The sequence below is a fragment of the Chanodichthys erythropterus genome, chromosome 3, assembly GCF_024489055.1.
Source record: "Chanodichthys erythropterus isolate Z2021 chromosome 3, ASM2448905v1, whole genome shotgun sequence".
NCBI classification, from domain to species: domain Eukaryota; kingdom Metazoa; phylum Chordata; class Actinopteri; order Cypriniformes; family Xenocyprididae; genus Chanodichthys; species Chanodichthys erythropterus.
In genome coordinates, this window is record NC_090223.1 from 17,590,184 (window position 1) to 17,612,388 (window position 22,205).

The 22,205-nt window shown below is 39.3% G+C and overlaps 1 protein-coding gene across 2 annotated transcripts in view; it reads left to right on the plus strand.

Moving 5' to 3' along the window:
* The window catches only part of LOC137017209 (interferon-induced very large GTPase 1-like), a 46,422-nt gene extending 30,945 nt beyond the window's left edge, over window positions 1-15,477 (plus strand). For both annotated transcript variants that reach the window (XM_067381212.1, XM_067381210.1), the window contains 3 exons: window positions 5,485-5,719; window positions 9,034-9,122; window positions 10,124-15,477. In XM_067381212.1, coding sequence (XP_067237313.1) covers window positions 5,485-5,719; window positions 9,034-9,122; window positions 10,124-14,902 — 5,103 coding nt within the window. In that variant the 3' untranslated portion in view covers window positions 14,903-15,477. The remainder of the gene's footprint in view (window positions 1-5,484; window positions 5,720-9,033; window positions 9,123-10,123) is intronic.
* The last annotated feature ends 6,728 nt before the right edge of the window (window positions 15,478-22,205 follow it).

Genomic DNA, 22,205 nt, shown 5'->3' on the forward strand with positions numbered 1-22,205 from the left:
ACCACCAGTTTGTCGGCGTTGGCTTGGTGTGTTCTGGCCTTAAAAGAGCAAGCACGGCAGCGAGCATCTTTTTAAAGATGCCTCTCTGTCCATGCATTCCTGGATGCGGTCGTTTCCTGGTTTCATCTGATGTCCATGATCGCTGTCTCACATGGCCAGCATGTGGATACAGTGTTCGTGGGTAATTCATGTTCTCGAGGGAACATGATCATGTCGACATGCTGGTCATGACTCTCCTTTCGGTAACACTTTATAATAACTGCATGCTATGAAGCATTAGTTAAGCATTAGTATTTAGTTAATTCATCACTTATAAAGCATTAATAGACATCAGTAAGCAATTTATAAATACAGCTATAAATGCTTTATTCTTGATTTATAAGCATATCTATAATGTGTTTAATAATTGTATTTTCATACTTTATTTATAATCAATTTATAATTTCTAAATGAAGTATTTCATTATTTACAAACCGGTTATTTAGGAGTTGTCAGTGGTTCATAAGATCACTTAGAAAGTGTAAGTAAATTATTAATAAACTGTTTAAATACATATTATTATTCAGACATATAGTAATAGTTACTTAGTGTGTTAATAAATGCTTTATTAACATATTCCTACTGCAATTCATGATTTATTCAGCTAATTATAAAACATTTAGAAGTGGTCAGTTAACTATTTTTGTGAGCTAATCTAAAGTGAGGACTATTTATGCTTTGTAAAGCTTTTATAAATGAGATTTAAAGGTTCAGTGATCTTCTGCACTGCTGTTCTCTAATGTTTTAAAGTTAGTACTGAGGTAGTTTTGACACTAGGAATATGTGTTAATAAAGCATTTATTAACACACTAAGTAACTAATACTATATGTCTAAATAATAAGATGCATAAATGTACATTTAAATATTTTATTAATCATTTACTCACACTTCCTATATTATCTTATGAACCACTGACAACTCCTAAATAACTGGTTTGTGAATAATGTAATACATAATTTAGGAATGAAAAATTTATCATTAATAAAGTATGAAAATAAAATTATTAAACTCACTATAGATATGCTTATAAATCAAGAACAAGGCATTTATAGTTGTATTTATAAATGGCTTACTAATGTCTATTAATGCTTTATAAATGATGAATTGCATTATTTACTAGTGCTTAACTAATGCTTAACTAATGCTTCATAGCGTGAGTTATTATAGTGTTACCCTCCTTTCTTGTAAAGGTTTGAGTTCCCTTTGTTGCTGCCCAGCTGCCGCTTATGTGTAAAGGCACAGTGGGTCTGCTCAACACTTTGGGAGACGAAGGGTTATAGTGAGAGCCTTCCGCCGGCAAAACCCCCGTGGATCTCCTGCTCTTCAGCGTGCCGTGTGCTGGTGAGCTGCCTGCTGACAGCACATTTTGCCACGGCAACCTATCGTTCTCTGGAGGGGAAGATGAAGCTGAGCTTCCCGCTTCAGCGGTGTTTGCTTGTGCTGAATCGGATTCAGAATTGACAGCCATGCTTTCCCAGGCTGCCGTACGCTCAGACTCATTCTGAACGTTTGTGGCTGGATGATTGGTTCTGGGCTCGGAGCGCGACGCGAAAGATCGCCTCGCCCCCCTGCCTTTGTTCCCGGAAGTGCATAAAGAGCTTCAGCAGAATAGAGGCACATTAGTGCCAAAATCTGTTAAAAGTTTTTCCTCTCTCACTACCCTCATCTCTGGGGCGGTCAGGGGGTTCATGGGGGTTCCTCAGGTCGACTGTGCAACTGCGGTGCATTTATGCCTGCAGAGTGCTGCCACCTGGTGGAATCACCTGTGTCTCCCATCCAGTGCCTGTGAGGTGATGGCAGCTCTAGCTGTTAAGCCTCACATTGCTGCTGGACAGACCACCTCCTTCTTGCATGCTAGGGTCATCCTGCTGGCAAAGGCAACGCACAAGGGTAGTTATGAGCTGCGGTTGATGCAGGTCTCATGCATGATGACTGACCTTTCCCTCTGGGCAAGAGAAGTCACAGCACGGGCCCTCGGCCAGACGATGTACACCTTGGTGGTCCAGGAATGCCATCTCTGGCTAAACCTTGCTGAGACGCGAGATGTCAATAAAGTGCACTTTCTTGATGCTCCCGTCTCACAAGGTGATCTCTTTGGTGACACTGGCAGGGATTGCACAGCAGTTCCTGACAGTGCAGAAGCAGACATTCTGCCACTGTGGTCCAGTCTGCTTCTTGCCAAGAACATCCCCTGCGAGCAGTGCTCCACACATACAGGGTATGCATGGGCAGTGAGCGACGCTCTGCTTCCTCCTTCCCAGCCTCTGTTTTTTCGCTACAGGCAGGGAGTGTGCATTAGAGGACATGCTGCTTCCTCACGCCTCCCTAGCCAATCCCTCATGAGATCCATAAATCCAGGTGCACCACACTCACTGCCTCTATTTCGGGACGATGTGCTTCCCAGGTTAGGCCCAAGCACCCCCCACGAGTATGTCTGTTGTCCCTTTGGTGCCACTCGTACGGACCTTGGGAGCCTCACTAGAGGTTCTCAGCCCATCCCGTTGGCCTATTCAGACAGTCAGACTCGGCTGCACGATACAGTTCGCTGAGCGGTCCCCCAGGTTCAGTGGTGTCTTGTTTGCCTCATGGCAGACAAGCACACCCCTGTCCTGTGAGTGGAGATTGCGTTCCTGCTGATGAAGGACACAATAAATCCTGTCCCTCCAGCCGAGATAAAGGTTATACAGAAAACGTCCTTCATCATACCAAAGATAACAGTGGGTGTCTTTGCGTGTCTTGAATCGGGCCCCTTACAGGCTTCCGTTCAAGTTGCTCACGCAAGAATGCATCCTCGTGTGCGTTCACTGGCGAGCACACACAGTTGGTGCTGAACTGCCTGAATACGTTCTCGCAGGAAACGGCAGTTCCACTGAAACGATTCAGAGGCTCCTGGGGCATATGACATCTGCAGCCGTGGTTACGCCGCTCAGATTGCTGTATATGAGACCGCTTCAGCACTGGCTACACAACCGAGTCCAGAGGTGGGCATGGCACCAGGGCACGCTCTGTGTGGTCATCACACAGAGTTGTTGCTGCACATTTAGCCCGTGGTCAGACCTTGCTTTTCTACGAGCCGGAGTGCCCCTAGTACAAGTGTCCAGGCATGTTGTTGTCACAACAGATGCCTCCACCACCGGCTGGGGTGCCGTATGCAGTGGTCATGCTGCGTCAGGCTCCTGGACAGGACCCCAACGACACTGGCATGTCAACTGCCTCAAGTTTCTAGCAGTAGCAGTAACCGGCAGTACGCCGGTTTCGACTGCTGCTGCAAGGCAAGCATGTACTGGTCCGGACGGACAACACATCGACCGTAGCATACATCATCCACCAGGGTGGTTTACGTTGCCGTCACATGTCGCAACTCGCCCTCCATCTCCTCCTCTGGAGTCAGCGCTGACTCAGGTTGCTGCGCGCCATTTATATCTGGGAGAGCTCAATTGTGCAGCCAATGCACTCTCACGACAGCTTATGCTCCCAGACTCCACCCCTAGGTGGTCCAGCTGATCTGGAGCCGATTCGGACTTGTGTGTTTCCCCCAGTGAGCAGATCTTGTTAGTTGTGCCGTACTGGCCCAACTGGACCTGGTTCCCAGAGCTGATGCTCCTTGTGACAGCCCCTCCCTGGTGGATTCCCCTGAGGAAGGACCTGCTTTCTCAGGGACAGGGCACCATATGGCACCCACGTCCCGACCTCTGGAACCTCCACGAGTGGTCTCTGGATGGGACGTGGAGGACTTAAGTGGCCTACCGCCCGCGGAAGTTGACACTATCACTTCGGCTAGAGTCCCCTCTATGAGGTGCTTATGCCATGAAGTGGAGGCTGTTCGCTGAGTGGTGTTCTTCCCTCCGGGAAGACCCCCGAAAATGTCCGGTCAACTCTGTGCTTTCCTTCCTTCAAGATGGCTTGGAGCGGAGTCTGTCCCCCTCCACCTTGAAGGTCTATGTGGCCGCCATCGCAGCACATCACAATGTGGTCAGTGGCAGGTCACTAGGAAAGCATGACCTGATCCTCAGGTTCCTCAGAGGTGTCAGGAGGTTAAACCCTTCTAGGCCTCACCTCATTCCCTCTCGGGACCTCTCTGTCGCTCTGGCGGGTCAACAGAGAGCTCCCTTCGAGCCCCTTGAGTTGATAGCGTTAATGCTCGTTTAATATTGTGAACCGCCAATAAGCTCAAAGAAGAAGAAAACTTTAGATTATAAAAGCACTGCTGGATCTCAAGCTGTAAATAGAACATCTACATAACCAGTTAATGCTGGATGCTTTGGGGAAACACAGCCCAGATCATAGTTTCTCTGGCCATAACAAATGTGCTTTACAAACACAAAGTGGAAGCAGAAAAAGAAAAAGGAAAACTAACATTAAAAAGTAAAGGCTCAAGAGCCCAGCTAAAGAAAACACTGATCACTATCATGGTGACTTGACATGAAACTTTCATTAAAAGATTAATATCTAAACATCTGTTAATTCTCAGTAGAAACTTTTGTTGATGTATGTCAGACATAACAAAACTGGTTAATAATAAGTGTAATGTTTAATGGCTGGAAGTTGTAATTGTTTTGTGTCCCTTTTTTTTCTCTTCTTATTTCTTTCCTTCAATGATTCTGCTAATTAACATCAGGTGTCACCACTAATGCTCAATCATCAATTAATCAGTAATTTTCTCATTAACTTTAACACCATGTAGTGTGGACATAAATGTACACTGAGTGCTTTTAATTTAATACTGGGGATTTTGCTGTGTAGAGATCATTAATGGATGAACAAAACCTTTCTGCATCAGAAACAGATAACATATTCTGTAGCCTAGCAATGTTTCTGAGGTAGAAGAATGCTGTTTTTATTAACATTTGAATTATGGTTTTCAAAGGACAAGTTGCTGTCTAATTCAATGCTGTCTTTCATTGAAAATATACCTTTTATCATGTGTAGATATTGTTTTTCATGTGTAGTTTTTGTTTTTCTCTTTTTTATCAGTGATTCCAATAAAATGTGTTCATCACTAATGCTCAATCATCACTTAATTAATCACTTAATTATCTCATTAACTTTAACTCTGCTTCAGTATTACTTTAACACTCTGTAGAGTCAGACCATATGTACTCTTAGCGGAGCTGATTCAATTCTGGGGAAAAGTAAAGGTTATCAACTTTTTTAAAACTTCTAAAAGTCCTTAAAGATGCTGCAAAAGAAATACATACACATTCAGAAAAAAAGGTACAAAAGCTGTCACTGGGGTGGTACCATTTCAAAAGGTTCTAATATGCACATTCTAGGGGTAAATAAGGTACAAAGGTGTAACTTTAGAAAGGGCAAAGCCCCAGTGTCAGCTTTTGTACCTTTTTTCTGAGAGTGATCAAGCTGTTTAGGTCCAAGTCCCCTGCAGAGACTTGATTGCTTTATATGATGAACAGATTTAATTAATCCTTTTATTCACATATAAACAGATGATGACAGACGAATATCAGAAGAGAGATGAACCTCCACAGACAAATCCACAGACAGAGGAATCTACAAAGTCAGAACAACCTTCAAAGACAGGTGAACCTCCGCATGAAGAAGAATCTAAGAGAGATGAACCTCTGCAGAAAAGTGAATCTCTGAAGAGAGAATTCTCGCAAACAGACAGCTCAAGGACTGAGAAAACATCCACAGAAAAGGAGCAGTCTTCTCTAATTTCAGGTAAAATCATTTGAGTTTATTAATTATTTTTTTTCATCACTTTGCACAATAATTATTCTTTTTATGTCAATTGTTTTATTTTTAAGCAATACATCAGAGCAAACAAAATTCTTGAGTTAGAATAAGCTGAATACATCATAGCCTTGTTGAATAGTGCTATGATACCATGCAAGAGCAACAGCTTGATTTGCGACCCCAAAGGGCACTTTCACTTTCGCGATCAAAGTGCATGCCACTGATAAGCTTTGTAAATGCAGTATTACAGTATATATCAATTAAATGCACAGGTCTCCTCGTGCGTCCTCCCCACTGTGTCCCCGGTCGAGGCAATAACTTTTGTTTCGCTTTTAGATAACTCTTTTATAGATGCCATCAATGCTTTTAACTTTCTAGATGTAATTACCGAAATCAAAACAAGCCAGCTTGCGCGTCAACCTGAGAGATCAGCCTCCTTACCTTAAAGTGTCAAATTTCTCGGTTTCTAAATGGACGGTTTGGCTTGATTGACAAACGCTAACCTTCGGTTGATTTATATACCATCGACCTGTCCTAAAACATTAGCACACTGTGATCGATTGCTTGGAGATCGCGTGTTTCTCCGTTCGAGAGCGCATTTCCTGTTCACATCTGCGACAAAACAGTTGATTATTTATGAACAAAAGCTCACAGAAACGTGAAAATGGTCTCATTTGAAAGAAAATATCCTAAGCTAAAAGATGATATATTGTGACTGATTGAAGCAGCCCTTATCAAATGTGTGGGGGTCGATTTCTGTCTTTTCAAAACTGCAGGGGTCTTGACCCCCCTGTCCCCTGTGCCAATCATGTTTGGTTCAATTAAAACGAACCCCTGGTGTGATTGCTCTGTTAGTGCGGTTCATTTGAACATATGTGAACGCTGCCATCCGAACCCTGGGGCGCACCAAACAAGCGGACCGAGACTGCTGAAAAAATGGGTCTCGGTCCGCTTCCAAACGAACTCTGAAAACAAACCAAAAACAGGAAGACGAGACCCTAAAAAGACGAGACATAGTCGCGAGTCTGCCCATGACAGGCATCAGACGCGCGCCTCCACGCAGCAAATGTGTGTGTGACGGATGGATTCTCGCCACTGTTTTGACTACTTTACACATTTTATAAGCTCTTCACGAGTTCCCAGTTGGCCAAAATACCATCACATGCAGGCTACGCACACACAACGAGCGCATTTACCTCAGCACACGGCATTGTTTTGGATGTTCGGTAAGTTCCGTCTCAAAATAGGCAATACGTCATAAAATCCGACCAGTCACGTTGTGAATGTATCCCTATGCCTTAAGGTTTGGTATCTTTTGGTTCTGTGATAAAAGTGCCAATCTGAACACTAATCGGACCAGGACTAAATGTTTTTCCTTCTTTGGTCTGGACCAAATGAACCAAACGAACCGATCTACAAGTGTGAATGCACTCAATCTCTCAAGATCTCAGCAGAAGAGGGATTAAACAGCTACACAAACAGCATTACCAGCTTCACTCATTACTAACCAGATTGATTTTTTGTCTGTTATACGTCTACAGAAGCTCAAAAATCAACAACAAAAAACTCTTAATTCTCAAAAAGAGCTTCTGTAGATGTAAAACAGACATAAAATCAACCTGTTGGTTTTCATAAAATCTAGTTAGTAATAAGTGAAGCTGGTAATGCTGTATGTGTAGCTGTTTAATCTGAGATCTTGAGAGTTTAAATGTCTTTTATCTCCGGTTGATTTTTTTAAAATGTCACCGTCATGGTGATCAGTGTTTTCTTTAGTTGGGTACTTTAGTTGGGTACTTGACTTTATAATGTTAGAGTTTCTCTGGATCCTGTAGTATAAAGTATATTATTAATATCTCACAATACAAATGATGTTAAGTTATCCTAAAAAAAATATAGGCTACATAATAACCTGACACTATCCTGATGTTACCAGCTGCACTGTCTGAAGTGAGCAGAGATAACCAGTAGAGCCTGGCTGATCTGACAACTCCACAAGTGAAGCAAATAATTGTACCTTGTGCAGTCTTAAAATGGGTCATTGGTTCAATGGCTCACTGCTTTTTAAGATATTTTAATTCATTTCACAGTCATCCAATTGTGTTTGTAATGTTTGTTGGAGTTTGGAGTGTGAATTAGCATTTAAATGCCTTAATTAGCTTACAATTTGCATGATATTGAGCAGAAATAAATCATGTTATCACACCTGTTATGTTACACATATCTGAATGATCATGATGTTCTTGAGCTGAAAATGTCAGCGAGTGAAATAAGTTCGATAACAGATTGCAGCAGAAATATAGTAATTATAGAGTTACGTATGACTGTTCCACATGCTAATCACTTCCATACTAAATATACTTTATACTAAAAAAACAAAAATAGGTGTAACAGAGACCCCCAGAGATAAATGTCTCGCATGCTGAGAATTATTACTTCTCTGTAACTGGCCAAAATGCAACGTTCAACTTTTCAGAGATCCTCTACTCTTCCCTGTGGAACCTGGAAGTTGGACCTCTGACCTACTTTCAGTATGATCTGAATTTCTGCGTTTTTAATTTTAGAATATTGAATTTGGTGTTTCAAATTTGTTATTCATGTTGAAAACTTGAAGCTGTATTTTTAAGAAGTGAATATTTGCAGTCTAAGAATTCAGAACAAAAAAATACACTGTTTGAAAATACATATGTAGAAAATTATGCCATAGAAAATTTTCAATTTCAAATGTCCAGGATTCAAGTTTAATAAATTCAAATTCAAATCTATATAAAATGGCACTTAATATTCAATTCTGTTAAATGACACTTGTCAATAATTCAGATTTACACAATTCAAATTCAGATCATTATGTCATATTTCTAGTTCTATACACATCTGCGTGGCATCGCAATCTTATTGTAAACAACTAATTCTTTAGACCCACTTGCTGCACATCGACTGAACACCTGTGGGCATGACAGTTTGCTGCATAATTAAAGTTTAAAATGCGCTATACATATCACTACAGTTTAAAAACTGGATGTGTCTGCTCAATTCAGCCGAACGAGAGTCGCAGCAAAGGTCAGCAGTGGGAGTCAGAGTTCATTGATCACAAACTACTCTGTCAAGACAATCGCGGAAGATTTGGTTTCAAAGCAAAATGTAAAAGCGCCTACAGTATATGCCACTATTGGATTGGATTTAAAACTAATGCAATAGGAACCTGCAAACATTAATGAGGCAATTTGTAAACTTAAAATCCTAAAACCCTAAAATCTTCAGTGGTAATATTTTACAAACTAGTGCTGTTTTCTCTCTTTCAGATTCTCATGAAAACACAGATAAGTGTGTAACAGGAAAGATCCTCTGTGAGCAGTTGACTGATGGGTTTAAATCAAATGATTCCATAAAGGTGAACATTTCACAGAAAATCTGTTCAGAAGTTTTAGTCTTGTTTTATATTATGGCCCTCTCCCATTATCTGTGTCACTGTATGTAGACATCACGCATACCTTTCTTTCTGACTATACCCATGCACAAGACATATATATATATATATATATATATATATATATATATATATATATATATATATATATATATATATATATATATATTATGGTGAAATGTTAAGTATGTAGTTTCTGTGATGCCAGTGGCACCTAGTGGAATTACAAAAATAAAGCATTTGTTTCAACAGTTAAAAGTGAACAGTAAATGTTCAGACATATTAGACATATTTTTGCTGTGTTGCTATGTGTCAGGTGTAAGCAATTGGGTAGGATAATACTCTGTCTAGAGAGAATGCATCTATCTTATAATAACCCATCCAAAGTGGGAGCATTTCACTCAGCTGTTTCACTCAGATATACATCAAAATAGGGAAGAAAAGACATTAGCAACTTCCCTTTCATGCCTACTTTCCACATTTCACACATATTACACTGACAGTGATAGGCAAATTCAGTTCACACATGGTGGGGTTAAGTTGGGTCACATAATCAAATAAGCAAGTTTGTGATTGATCAAGTAATATTTGATCATAAATGAAATTTACAGCCAAGACCTGATGATCAAACATTAATTGATCCATCACAAACTTGCACTTCTGTAAGAGATGTAGACAATGACTCGTTTGGAACAGATCTGAGAGGACAGCTCTTAATGTTTTGATTGTGCTTGGGAGGCTAAATGGGGGAGATAAACTCATGAATGTCATTAATGATTCTCAATGAACAATAAACTTGGTTTAATAGAATGTATCTGAACAAAACTCTTAATTCACCTTTAGGTTTAAAAGAACTTAAAGCATTGAAACAATCACCTGGCCTTTCCCATTATCAATACTGAATATAATTCCATGTGAATGAAACAGAATAAAATAAATCTATTATTATTGTGTCTATTAAACAGACAGAGAACATGGACACTGAAGCAGCAGGAGTCAGTTCAGATCAAGACCTACAGCAGGAAAAGACTAAAAGTAAAAAAATAGAGCATCTGTTTCACAGACTTCATCTTCACAAGAACAAAAAACTGAGAGCTTCAGATGTTCTTCAGATAACTAAACATTCATTACAGACCAATGAATCTTGTGCTGAGGAGGAGCTGATTCAGACTTTCCTACAAAAACTACTGATGATGAACTACAGAGCAAGATACATAAATGTTAATAAGGCTAGTGAAGGTGATAAAACAGAACAAAGAGAGACAGACACATCTGAAGACATTGGAGATATATTCGAAGCAGTGTTATTGTCTGACAAAAGAACCAGTCAACCTGACCGAATCCACCCGATGGATGTTCAGATGGCCGTGTTTCATTGTGCTGATGGTTTCCTGAAGCAGATGATGGTCACTAAACTGTCCCAGTGTCAGTATGCTCTGCCTCTGCTTGTTCCTGATCCATTCACACAACAGATTGAGTTTCCTCTCTGGACATTCAGACAAATCAACAAGAGCTGGAAAATCAGAAACACCAACAATGAAATCATCAGTCAAACCCAGTCGATCTACGAGGCACAAACTCCAATGGTGTCTTTCTTCAGGTTTGGCTCTGCGTCTTCATCCAAGTCTCAGCTGATGAACAGTCTGATCAATGAGAAACACAACACGTTCTTCCACAGGAACTGCCCAGGCAGCAGCAGAACCAGAGAACTGATGGATGGAGTGGTGGAGATCGCCTGGTTCTGCCCCTCTGGGAAAAACACGGATAAATTCAATGACTGTGTTGCGTTCTGTAATCTACATGGTGATGCAGGAGACCATGAGAAACAGCTGCAGATCCTCACTGAAATGAGCTCAATCAATGTTGTTCTTCTGCCACAACTTGACAAGAATGACAGAAGTGCAGAAAAGATCCAGAAACTCTTCACAATCACAAAGCCGCTTATTTGTCTATTTACGGAGGAGGAATCTACTGTAGTGAAGATGAAGAAAGGGAAATTCAAGATTGGTCTGAAAGACAGAAATCAATCAGATGTATCTGAAGAACTCAGAAAAACTATAAGTGATTGTCTCTCAGAATCATCTTCCACTTTCACACTTAAAGACGTGTCCAAACACTCAGACATCAGAGTAGATGAGGAAGAGGATGAAGACTGCAGGAGAGGAAGAGAAGCAGCACAGCAGATGATGAGTTTACTGGAGAAGAAAGATCTGACAGAAATCAAAGAATCATTTCTGCCTCGTCAGGGGAAACTGTGGCATGAGTGGAGTCAGAAGAACAAAGAACTACATCGACCTCAAGGAGAAAATATTGAAAAGGAAACAAGTGGGAAAGAAAACAAAATGAAGCAAATCCGCGAACAACAGCATAAATGTGAAATCAGTGAGTTTACGAAGCGTTTTAATAAAACAATTAACTCACATACTGAACATAAAACTTTTTTCCTCAAATGGCTCAGAATCCTCTTAGATGAACATACATCAGCTGACCTTTCTGCTCTACATCAGAAATATGATGAAACATGGTCAGCAGTCTTGAAACTGAAAGACAACAGTAATAAATCTGAACAACATAAAGCTGAACAAACCGAACTTGAGAACATACCTGAGGAACTTCAAGCTGGACAAACTGAACTTGTGAAAATATCTGAGAAACTTCAAGCTGCTGCCTTTGGTTTGGAGCACATCATGAGGGAGATCAGTCAGATCTATGAATCATGTTTATCTGTGAAGAAGAACAAGGAAGACCTGCAGTTTGACTTCTCTTCTCTCCCGAGTCTTGCAGCAGATATGATGATCTCTGGATTTCCACTGGAGCTGATGGATGGAGATGCTGCTCATGTTCCTCTGATCTGGATCTCTGCTGTTCTAGATGAACTCATCCAGAAACTGGGAGACCAGAGAGTCTTTGTGCTGTCAGTTTTAGGGCTTCAGAGCTCTGGGAAATCCACCATGCTGAATGCCATGTTTGGACTCCAGTTTGCCGTCAGTGCTGGCAGGTGCACCAGAGGAGCTTTCATGCAGCTGGTCAAAGTGTCAGATGAGATGAAAACACAGATGAACTTTGACTATATTCTGGTTGTTGATACTGAAGGTCTTCGTGCTCTAGAACTGGCTGGAAGATCAACAAGACATCATGACAATGAACTGGCAACATTTGTTGTTGGTCTTGGAAATCTGACCTTGATCAACATATTTGGAGAAAACCCATCTGAGATGCAGGACGTTCTTCAGATTGTTGTTCAGGCCTTCCTGAGGATGAAGAAGGTCAAACTAAATCCCAGCTGTGTGTTTGTGCATCAGAACGTTTCAGACCTCACAGCTGGAGAGAAAAACATGGAGGGAAAGAGACGACTGCAGCAGACACTGGATGAAATGACAAAACTTGCTGCAGAAGAGGAAGTCTGTGAGGCAGAATGTTTCAGTGACGTCATTAGATTTGATGTTCAAAATGATGTGAAATATTTTGCTCAGCTCTGGGAGGGCAGCCCACCCATGGCACCACCAAACCCAAACTACTGTGAGAATATTCTAGAACTAAAGGAAACTATTATGTCTCATGCCAAATCACATGGGAGTAGGCTGATAGACTTAAAAGATCGTATTAAAGATCTCTGGGAGGCTTTACTGAATGAACAATTCGTCTTCAGCTTCAGAAATTCTCTGGAGATTTCAGCCTACAGGAAACTGGAGACCGAATACAACAAGTGGACCTGGAGTCTTCGCAGTGCCATGAAGGAAACTGAGGATAAACTACACAACCAAATAGAAAATGAAACAATTCATGAGGTTGATGAAATTGATCTTCAAGGAGAATTGAAAAAGACAAGTGAAGAAGTGAGGAAATCAATGTCTGAATTCTTTGAGAAAGACAAAGATAAAGATATACTGATTCAGTGGAAAACATCATTTGAAATCAAAATCAATGAGCTTCAGGAAAACATTGTGAGAGAAACCAAGAGGAAGTTAAATGAGATTCTTCAGCAGCGACACCTGAAGAAGGAGATTGATGCTCAGAGGACAAATCATGAAAACACTCTCTTTGAAAAGAGCAAAGAACTTGCCTTAAAACTCAAAGACAAAGCAAATGATGAAGAAACACTGAAGAAAGAGTTTGATTTGTTTTGGGAACAGAGTGTGCAGAAGATCATCAAAGACACTCCTCTAATCAAAGACATTGACATAATGAGAGATGTGAGAAAGATCCTCAGTGATGTCTATGGAAGTGTTTCTGTAGATCACTCGAGGGAAAGCAGAAATATTTTCTCTGTGTCCAGTTATTCAGATTATGTAAAGGTAAAAAAATCAGGAGTTACAGAGAAGGTTAAAAAGATGTTTGGTTACGGTTCTCTATCAAAAGAGGATGAAGCTCAAATAAAATCATTAGTCACAGATATTGATCACCACACAGCCAAAGAGATTCAATCATTTAACATTCCAAAGATGGGCTACAACATCAGCTACATTCAACAACTCACAGATTACATCAAGGCAAATGTAATGCAACATGAGGAAAAATCTGTGAAATATGAGTTCAAGAATGAATTCATCAGGGATTTGGTTCTTTCTATCTGTACGAGAGCAAACAAGATGATCACTGACCAACACAGACTGTTCAGGGACGCCAATGATCCTGTCATATATGTTGAGAAGAAGAGAGAAGAGTACTATAGTATTTTCCAGAAATGCTGTCATGAAGCAACATCAGCTGCCATTTTTGGTGGGATCATCTGTCAGAAACTGAAAGAGCCCATTGAGCAGAGTGTCTACAAGAAGACTGCCAGAGATTTGGCAGGTGAAATGAGATCAAATTGCGAATCACTGAATGGAAACAGATCTAATATAGAGAAACACATCCTGAAGACACTGGCAGAAAAGGAGGATTTTGACAAATACATGGACTACATTAATAATCCCAGAGATCACTTCAAGAGTTTCATCAGAGATGAAGTCAGTCGGTACATCACTGATAAGTTCAGTGTCAGTGTTTTACCCAAGATGAAGGAGAACATTGAACTCCTGCAGCAGAAGATCATGAAAGCAGCACATGAATCTACTGAACATGTTCAAGTGAACAGAGGAGATGTTGGTTTGTGGTTGAAGAGTTTCACACAGCAGCTCTCAGGTGTGCTGATCTTCTCTGAAAAAGACCTCAGTGGAGTAAAACATGATGATGTTGATGATTTCAACCTCCTAGAAGATGTGATAAGACAAGAACTTCCAGCTATAATGTCTGACATCAGCAGAATTAACAGAAAGACATTTGATGAAAAACTGGACCTCAAGGAGAGACCAGATGAGCTTCTGATTGATCACTTCTGTCAGTGCTGTTGGGTTCAGTGTCCGTTCTGTGCAGCCATCTGCACCAACTTTATAGAAAATCATGATGGAGATCACAGTGTTCCTTTCCATAGAGTGGATGGAATTAATGGATGGCATTACACTGAAACAGAAGAGCTCTGTTGTAATTTTTGTACAACTATAGTAAAAAGTGATTCACACTTTCGTGTATCAGGGGAGAGGTTTCCATATAAAGAATACAGAAAAGCAGGAGGAGTTTATGCAGACTGGAGCATCACCCCTGATCTCTCTCAACTGCCCTACTGGAGGTGGTTTGTGTGCAAATTCCAGACAGATCTGGAAAAACAATACAATAAAAGATTCCAGGGTCATGGTGAGATTCCAGCTGAATGGAAATATCACAAAAAACAAGATGCTATTCAGAGTTTGGATAAATGCTTTTGATGGATCTAAGGATTCTTAATAACAACATCTGTGTTGTCTTTTTATTTTCTTTGTTTTTGATATGATTTAACTTTTTAATCACTTATAATCATTAGTCATTTATGTAGTTGCCATTTGACTTATTTTATCATTTATTATTCACATTATTTGATTTACATAATTTAATCATTTATTCATATTATTATTATTTGATTTACATCATTAAATCATTTATTCATAGTATTATTTGATTTACATAATTTAATCATTTTATTATTATTAAGTTATTTAAATTTCTTGCAATGCCTGCTATTGCCGATTAATCTTAAGATTGTGTGCAAAAAGGATGTTTGTTGTCTTCATGAATAAGTGATAAGGAAATGTCTCCATTTTAAGGTTTATAACATCACAGAACAGTGTTGTGAAGCAGTAATTTTCCATTTGCTGTTGCTTGGCTAAAATAACACTTATAACTTAATAACAATGTTGGATTTGTACTAGTCAGACAAAGTCTGAGCAAAGAAACATTCAGACAAAGTTTGAGCAATGAAACAACAAAGTCTGAGCTCTGAAACATATGCAACGAAGATTATTCAATAAACCATCTTTGCTCTTAGTGCTTTGTCTCCTGCTTTCTGCTCCTGCCATTCTCAGTCTAACTTTTAGGTTGGTAGAAGACTGTTAATAGTTTTGGGTGCAGGGCTGGATAAATCTAGCCCATCCAGCCCACGGGTTCACCCGTGAATGTTTTCCTGTGGTAATTAAATAAATAAATAAATTAGGACCGAAACAAAAATTATAGATATTATTGAAATTACAGTTAACTTAGCAATATGCATTTTTGTTACATAGAAATTTACTTGACAGTAAGGCACTGATTTTGAGCTAGGATACCATTAAAGTACATTTACTGCTATTTAATTCTGCCACAATTTACTCACCCTCGTGTTGTTTAAAACATTTATGATTTTCTCTCTTCTGTGAATCATAAAAGAAGATATTTTAATGCTTTAGTGTAGTCACATAAATCAACAGAGATCACATTCAGGTAATGCACATGTCTCTTTACTTACGCATTGCTACTTTTCAGAAAAAAAAAAGTAGTCACACTTGGCTCCTTTGTGGTCTTCAGCCACAGAGCAGTAAAAAATTAACAGCAAGAAGGATATTACACTTTGAAATATTGAGAATACAAAACAGACACACCCACTCAAACACACACTCCCTTACACTATAGGTTACACACACAAATGAACTGGTGTGGCAGTAACAATATAGCTAAATTGAGCCAAAAGACTCAAATAAGAGGTTGAAATCAGATCAGACCCAGATTTATTTAGTTGTATTAAAACATAACCAGAGGTGAGTAGTAACAAAGTACATTTACTTAGTTACATTTACTTGAGTATTTTTATTTTTGGAAAAATTTGTACATTTAAGAGTAGATTTAAATGCGGGTACTTTAATTTGAGTACATGAAAAAGCTGTAGGCTACACATTCCTCTTGTTACTTTATTTTAATGCAATGCTGTACATGTTAAGAAATGCATAGTTTATTTCAAGTGCACTGTCTCTATTTTTCATGAACGATGCCCCATTCACAAATAAATCACTCTTTTGAGTTGATTCTGTTCAAAGACTTGATCAAACAAGTTGGAGAAACTGTCTAAATTGGTTCGCGAATCAGAATGTTTTGTTCAGTTCCTTGCACGCACCAAATCATTGTTATGTTTAAATCCAGGTAAGAAGAAGGACAAGAAATTTCTCCATTCTTAAAGATTTATTCAAATCCATCAGCAAGAAACACATAATTGGCAGCAGGTGCAACACACTTCCATTCTTTCTCTACACCCTTTTTATAGGTAACAACATGTGGACTACAGCGCCATCTACTGACAAATACACAAACACAACATTCCACCATTACTTAAAGCAAAGTTCCAACCAAAAAAACATTGTTGGTGCAATAGTCAAATTCAATACAGTAGTTACATCCAATTCAATTAATTAACAATATATTCTACATTCTGTAACCATACATATAAGACACTGATTATTTTGTGCTAAATGAGAAATTCATTAATGTCTTTAGTGACATAGTCATGCAACCAATGTGGAGGGCGTTTCACTCATGATGAAGATCTTTCAGACAGAGAGGCAACTTGAGTACGTAAGTTCAAGAGTTCATTTTTTAGGCAACACAGTAGAGGAAGGAACAGACTGGAGGGGCAAGGACACAAGTTCACTCTCAATGACTTTGTCTGTAGGTGCACAAGCATGAGAAAGATGTGTAACAAATGGACATGATCAAAATGCCTTAGGCATCATAAAATCCTTCATTTTCTCTCCTGTTGTTCAAACTAAGTCATTGGCTCCAAAGAGTCGCAAGACCAGTTCGTTATCACCTAGGCTCCCATGAATGACCTTAGTAGAGACGGTGTCTGGAGCTTTCTGCAAGCTTTAAAGACAGGAAGTGATCCCCTCTCTGCATCCCCTATCAAAAGACAGTGCCAGCCATTTGGTCCACAGACTAAACTTCCAATGCACTTTGGAAAAAGGACATTGACTCCATTTCTACCCACAATCAAATTGTATATAACATTTTCCCTGTGTTTCATGTATGTCCTTATGTTATATTGACCTAATTATGATTCTTTAATTATGTCAGGGTAACTTCAAATGCCCAAATCCAGGCATATGTATTACTGCTTGAATGTCTTTGAATCCCCATCTTTCTTGGTATCAAAAGAATCCTCTTGCCATTTCATAAGTAATGGTGTATAGTATTCTATGACAAAATGCATCAGGATATTTTAACTATGCTTTTGTGTAAAACTGTACAAATTCTCAAGACCAACATAAACATGCAAATAAGGTGACAAGATAGAACAAAGACTCTTTCTCTTGGCCAGTTTTTATTGGTCACCCTATCGAAATGGGTGTGAACTGATAGGGCCTTTAAGAGTCCTCAGATCAGGTACACCTTTGCTCAATCTCTTTTGAGTTTTCAATTTCTTTATATAATCTTTGCTTAGTTTAGTTGTGTGTGTAGCCTAATGTAGTTTTGTTTATTAAACCATTATATCCACGCTTATTGTCTCTGTGTTAATGCTCACAAATCAAAGTCTCTTAAATGTTTTGATCTAGCTATATGCTATTACCCTTGTAGGTAACCCCCCATTTGCCCAATGAACAAAATCTGACGGCCTGGGTGAAGGTTTAACGCATGTATGTCTTTTCAGTGCCCCTGTTAAGTTCACTCAATTTTTAGAATATAGTTTCAATTTTACTTTAACTGCTCATTCAATCTGACTCCTATTTCAACTGATTATTACCCTTAGATCGTGTTTCTAATTAAGGAATTAATCGTTGGTCTTGTATTAATTTAGATATTTGATTATTCTGGCTATCCCATACTTTCAATTATTTGTTCATTACAGACCCAATATCGCACATTAAGTTACATCGGCCTTATGTGCTTCCACAATCACAAATTCGTCAGTTTCTAATTCTTAGTCAGAGGGTGCAGTTTACTAATGCATTTGAGTTGAACGACCACATGCTTGTTCATACAAAAACACAGTTTTCTTAGTCACGATACTGCAACTTGCTAAGTCAATGATACACAGAAATCTGAAGGTCTCACATGATGTGCAACATGCTCCTTTCATTGAGCCTTTAGTTTGTCCTACCCTGAAGCAGATTTGCAGAAATATGGACTCCAATAATTTTATTTGTCAGATAAAAATGTATCATGCCAATTACATAGTTAGACAATTAGAAGCCAATTCAAATAATAAACACATAACATTAATTGCTCAAAGATGACTCTAAGAGTAAGAAATGCATATACACACAATGGTCTTCACCCATCTCTGCATGGGGGTTTCTGGCTACAGAAGATCCCACATGGCTGCTTTGCACTTTCCCTTAAATACCCAGACCAGAACAAAAAGATTGTAAATATTTACTACACCAACACCTGTTTTGTGGGGAGAGGAGTGGGTTTTCAGATATCCTGAAGAGACACCACCCAAAAGGAGGATATAATTCTCCTTAGTTTTCAATCTTCCTCATAATACCAGTGACTGCTATCAAATTGATACCAAACATGAAAGGAAAAAACAATAGATACACAAGATACATTATACATAGAATATGCATTCTTGGAGAACTTTCAGTGACTTGAGTCAGGGGGAAAGGAAGGAGGGTGAAGGTGTGTGTGTGGGTGTGTGTGTGTGTGTGCGTGTGCGTGTGTGTGTGTGTGTGTGTGTGTGTGATTTGAGCTAATTTGCTACAGATATTTTGCTACAGTTGAGATGCATGCAAGTTTTCGCATCTGACAAACTAAGTGCATGGACCAAGTTGACGTGCAATTTTCAATGGTTTTGAGAATCTAGGATGTCCTTTTGGAATTTGTATACGCACCCAGGTTTGAACTCAAGTACAAACTCTTCGTCTGAGGTCTGTGTATGTTTTTATCTTCTTTTGAGATAATGACACTTTCTGACTCACAGCAGCATCCTTACAAGTAATAGAAAGAGGATAAAACTGAGTATACATTTTTCTACCACAGAGTAACTCAAAAGGAGACCGTACAGTAACAGAATGTGGAGTAAAACGGTAAATTTGAAGAAACTCTGTCACGGTTGATTTCCATGGCTTTCCAGAAAGAATAGCAGATTGAATACAACTCTTAAGTACTCGATGGAATCTTTTGATAGCTCCATTTGCAGCTGGATGATAAACTGATGTATGTATGTATGTGCTGAATGTCTCTAGCTTTCAGAAATGCAGCAAACTCCACTGACTTGAATTAATATCCATTGTCAGATACAATGTAATGAGGATTTCCAAATCTGCTGAAAACTGATGTCAAGAACTTGATCACATTTTTACTTGTGATTGAAGAAGTGAATGCTACTTCTGGCCACTTACTATGATAGTCAATCAATGTCATAATGTACCAGCAATCCTAGATAGCAGACACAGCAAACATTTCAGAAGACAAAAATGCAACAAACTCGGGTTCAGTATCGAAAAGATCCTCATTCAGAAGCAGGCGAGAAAGGCGAGAAAGATAATCAGCAACCTGGTTGCTCTGCCCAACGCGCTATTCTCATTCCAGCACAATCTTTAGAGGAGAGAAGCATTGTCAAGACCTTATGATCTGTACATAGAAGTAATTTTCCAACCCAGAGGTAAGTTCTCCATTTTTCAACAGCCCAGATGCTAAAGCTTCCTTTTCAATCCTTGAATATTTGCGTTCAGCAGTAGACAATGTTCTTGAAGCAAATGCAGCAATACGTTCTGTATTGTTTTCATGAATTTGAGAGAATACAGCACCTATCCAGCAAACACAAACGTTCCCATATGGTTCTTGTTTGGTTATTATTTAGGGGAACCAAATAAGAATGTTCTGGGAACTAGATTCATCAAGTAATTTTACAGTTAAAGACCAGATATGATGAATGAAGACCCAGAGTCAGAGTTTAAAAAAATAAATTGAAGAAAATTTTACTGAAGAATAGTTTGCAGTTTCATCTGCAGAAGCCAGCTTCAAGTCTCTCAAGGAGTTCGTAGGCCGCTCTGCATACATTCACATTTCCACAACAATTGTACTCTAACAGAGTCAGCTAACTATGTCATTACTTCAGGTTGAATGATTCTGATTGACTAAGAAAATAAAATAGACAAAATGAGTAATTTTCCACACATGGACTGATAGACAGAAGCATATCTCCATTCGTCAGGATGCTGACGAGGGGACCCTGGATTTAGGTATTGGATGTCCTTTTGGGGTCATGACATGGCGTCTTCAGGTCTCCAGCAAAAATGCCAGTTGTCAGGACCTGCACAGAACACTATCACACATACACAAATACACAGGATTCACAACTATAACAGGAAAGTTTCTCAAAACATACTGATAAGTTATACTTTTCTCTCTGTGAGAGGTACAAATGAAAAGGAAATTAAATGCTTTAACATTAAGTTGAAGAAGTCATTCAAATAATTTAATATTTAGAAGGATAAATGATGATTAATAACTTGATTATAAATCACTCAAAAGATATACATTGAAGTGGCAGTGTTTTGCAGAATCCACCTTTCAACACGTTGAACCATTCCCGTACACCATTCTGTGGGGCTGCTCACCTTTGAAATTACCCCCATTGACTCCATTCTATCAAGTTCCTCTTTCACTTTTGTTCTGAGAAGTATGGGGACTCTGCGGGATGTTTATAACGCATATGGTGTCACTCTTGTTTGCAGCTCGATGTGATATGGGTCTTTCAGTAATCCTAGACCACTGAACACTGATGGAAACGCTTCAATATAGTTGGTATGTTGTTGTGTGACTGTTTCAATTCATTGAATGAGATTCAAAGTCTCTATAGGCAGGAAGACCCAGACAAGATTTTGTGAGTTTATTTACAACAAATGTCTTGAATGCTTTTGGTCCTTTTGCACTCAATATACACTTGAATAATCTTTTTACATCCAGTATGTTGTGTCCTGGACCATACAGTACTTTTGGCTTTGTTTTCATAATTGCGGAAGGTAATGACTGAAAAGTAATTTGACCAATAGCATGCATTACACATAATCGACCAATCATGTGCACAGACCTTCGCATAGAAATCGCATTCCGAAATTGCATTCTGTGGGCACATTATGACCAAAAAAGGCACTTTCATGATTAAAAATGCAAGGGCTCAAGCCATTTTAGGCAATTTAGAAATCCTGGCTAGGACGTGTCTGGAAAAAATGGCACGTATATGGTCACTCTAGTTTTTTTTTTTACATTTTCTGTATTCTGCATCTTTCGCTGGACACTCCTCCAGGAATGTTTCCGTCCCATTCCACATCTTCCACAGTGTTTTTGTGTTGATTTTTGTGTCATTTTATTGTCCTGGTATCTGTCTGGCTTGTGTTGCGCACTGTTTGGATAGCTTTGGCTAATGTTAGCTCTGGATCCAGTTGCAAGCGTTCTGACAGTCTCCTATCTCTGATACCAATGACTATCCTGTCTCGGATTAATTCTTCCTTCAATCCCCCGAAATTGCAGTGTTTCGCCAGCTGTTATGAAAGTCTACATTTTCACCATTATTTTGGCATCGCTGATTAAACTGAGCCCATTCAAATATGACGTTGTGTTTGCCGATACAGTGCTGTCTGAATGCTTCCACGACACAGTCATATTTCTCTCTATCTCACTCACCCTATTGTCTGCTTCGTCTTCCATGGTATATAACAAGGAGTTGATCTGGTATTCCTCGGGCTTTGAACTCAAACAGCACTAGGCAGAAAAGTGCTTGAA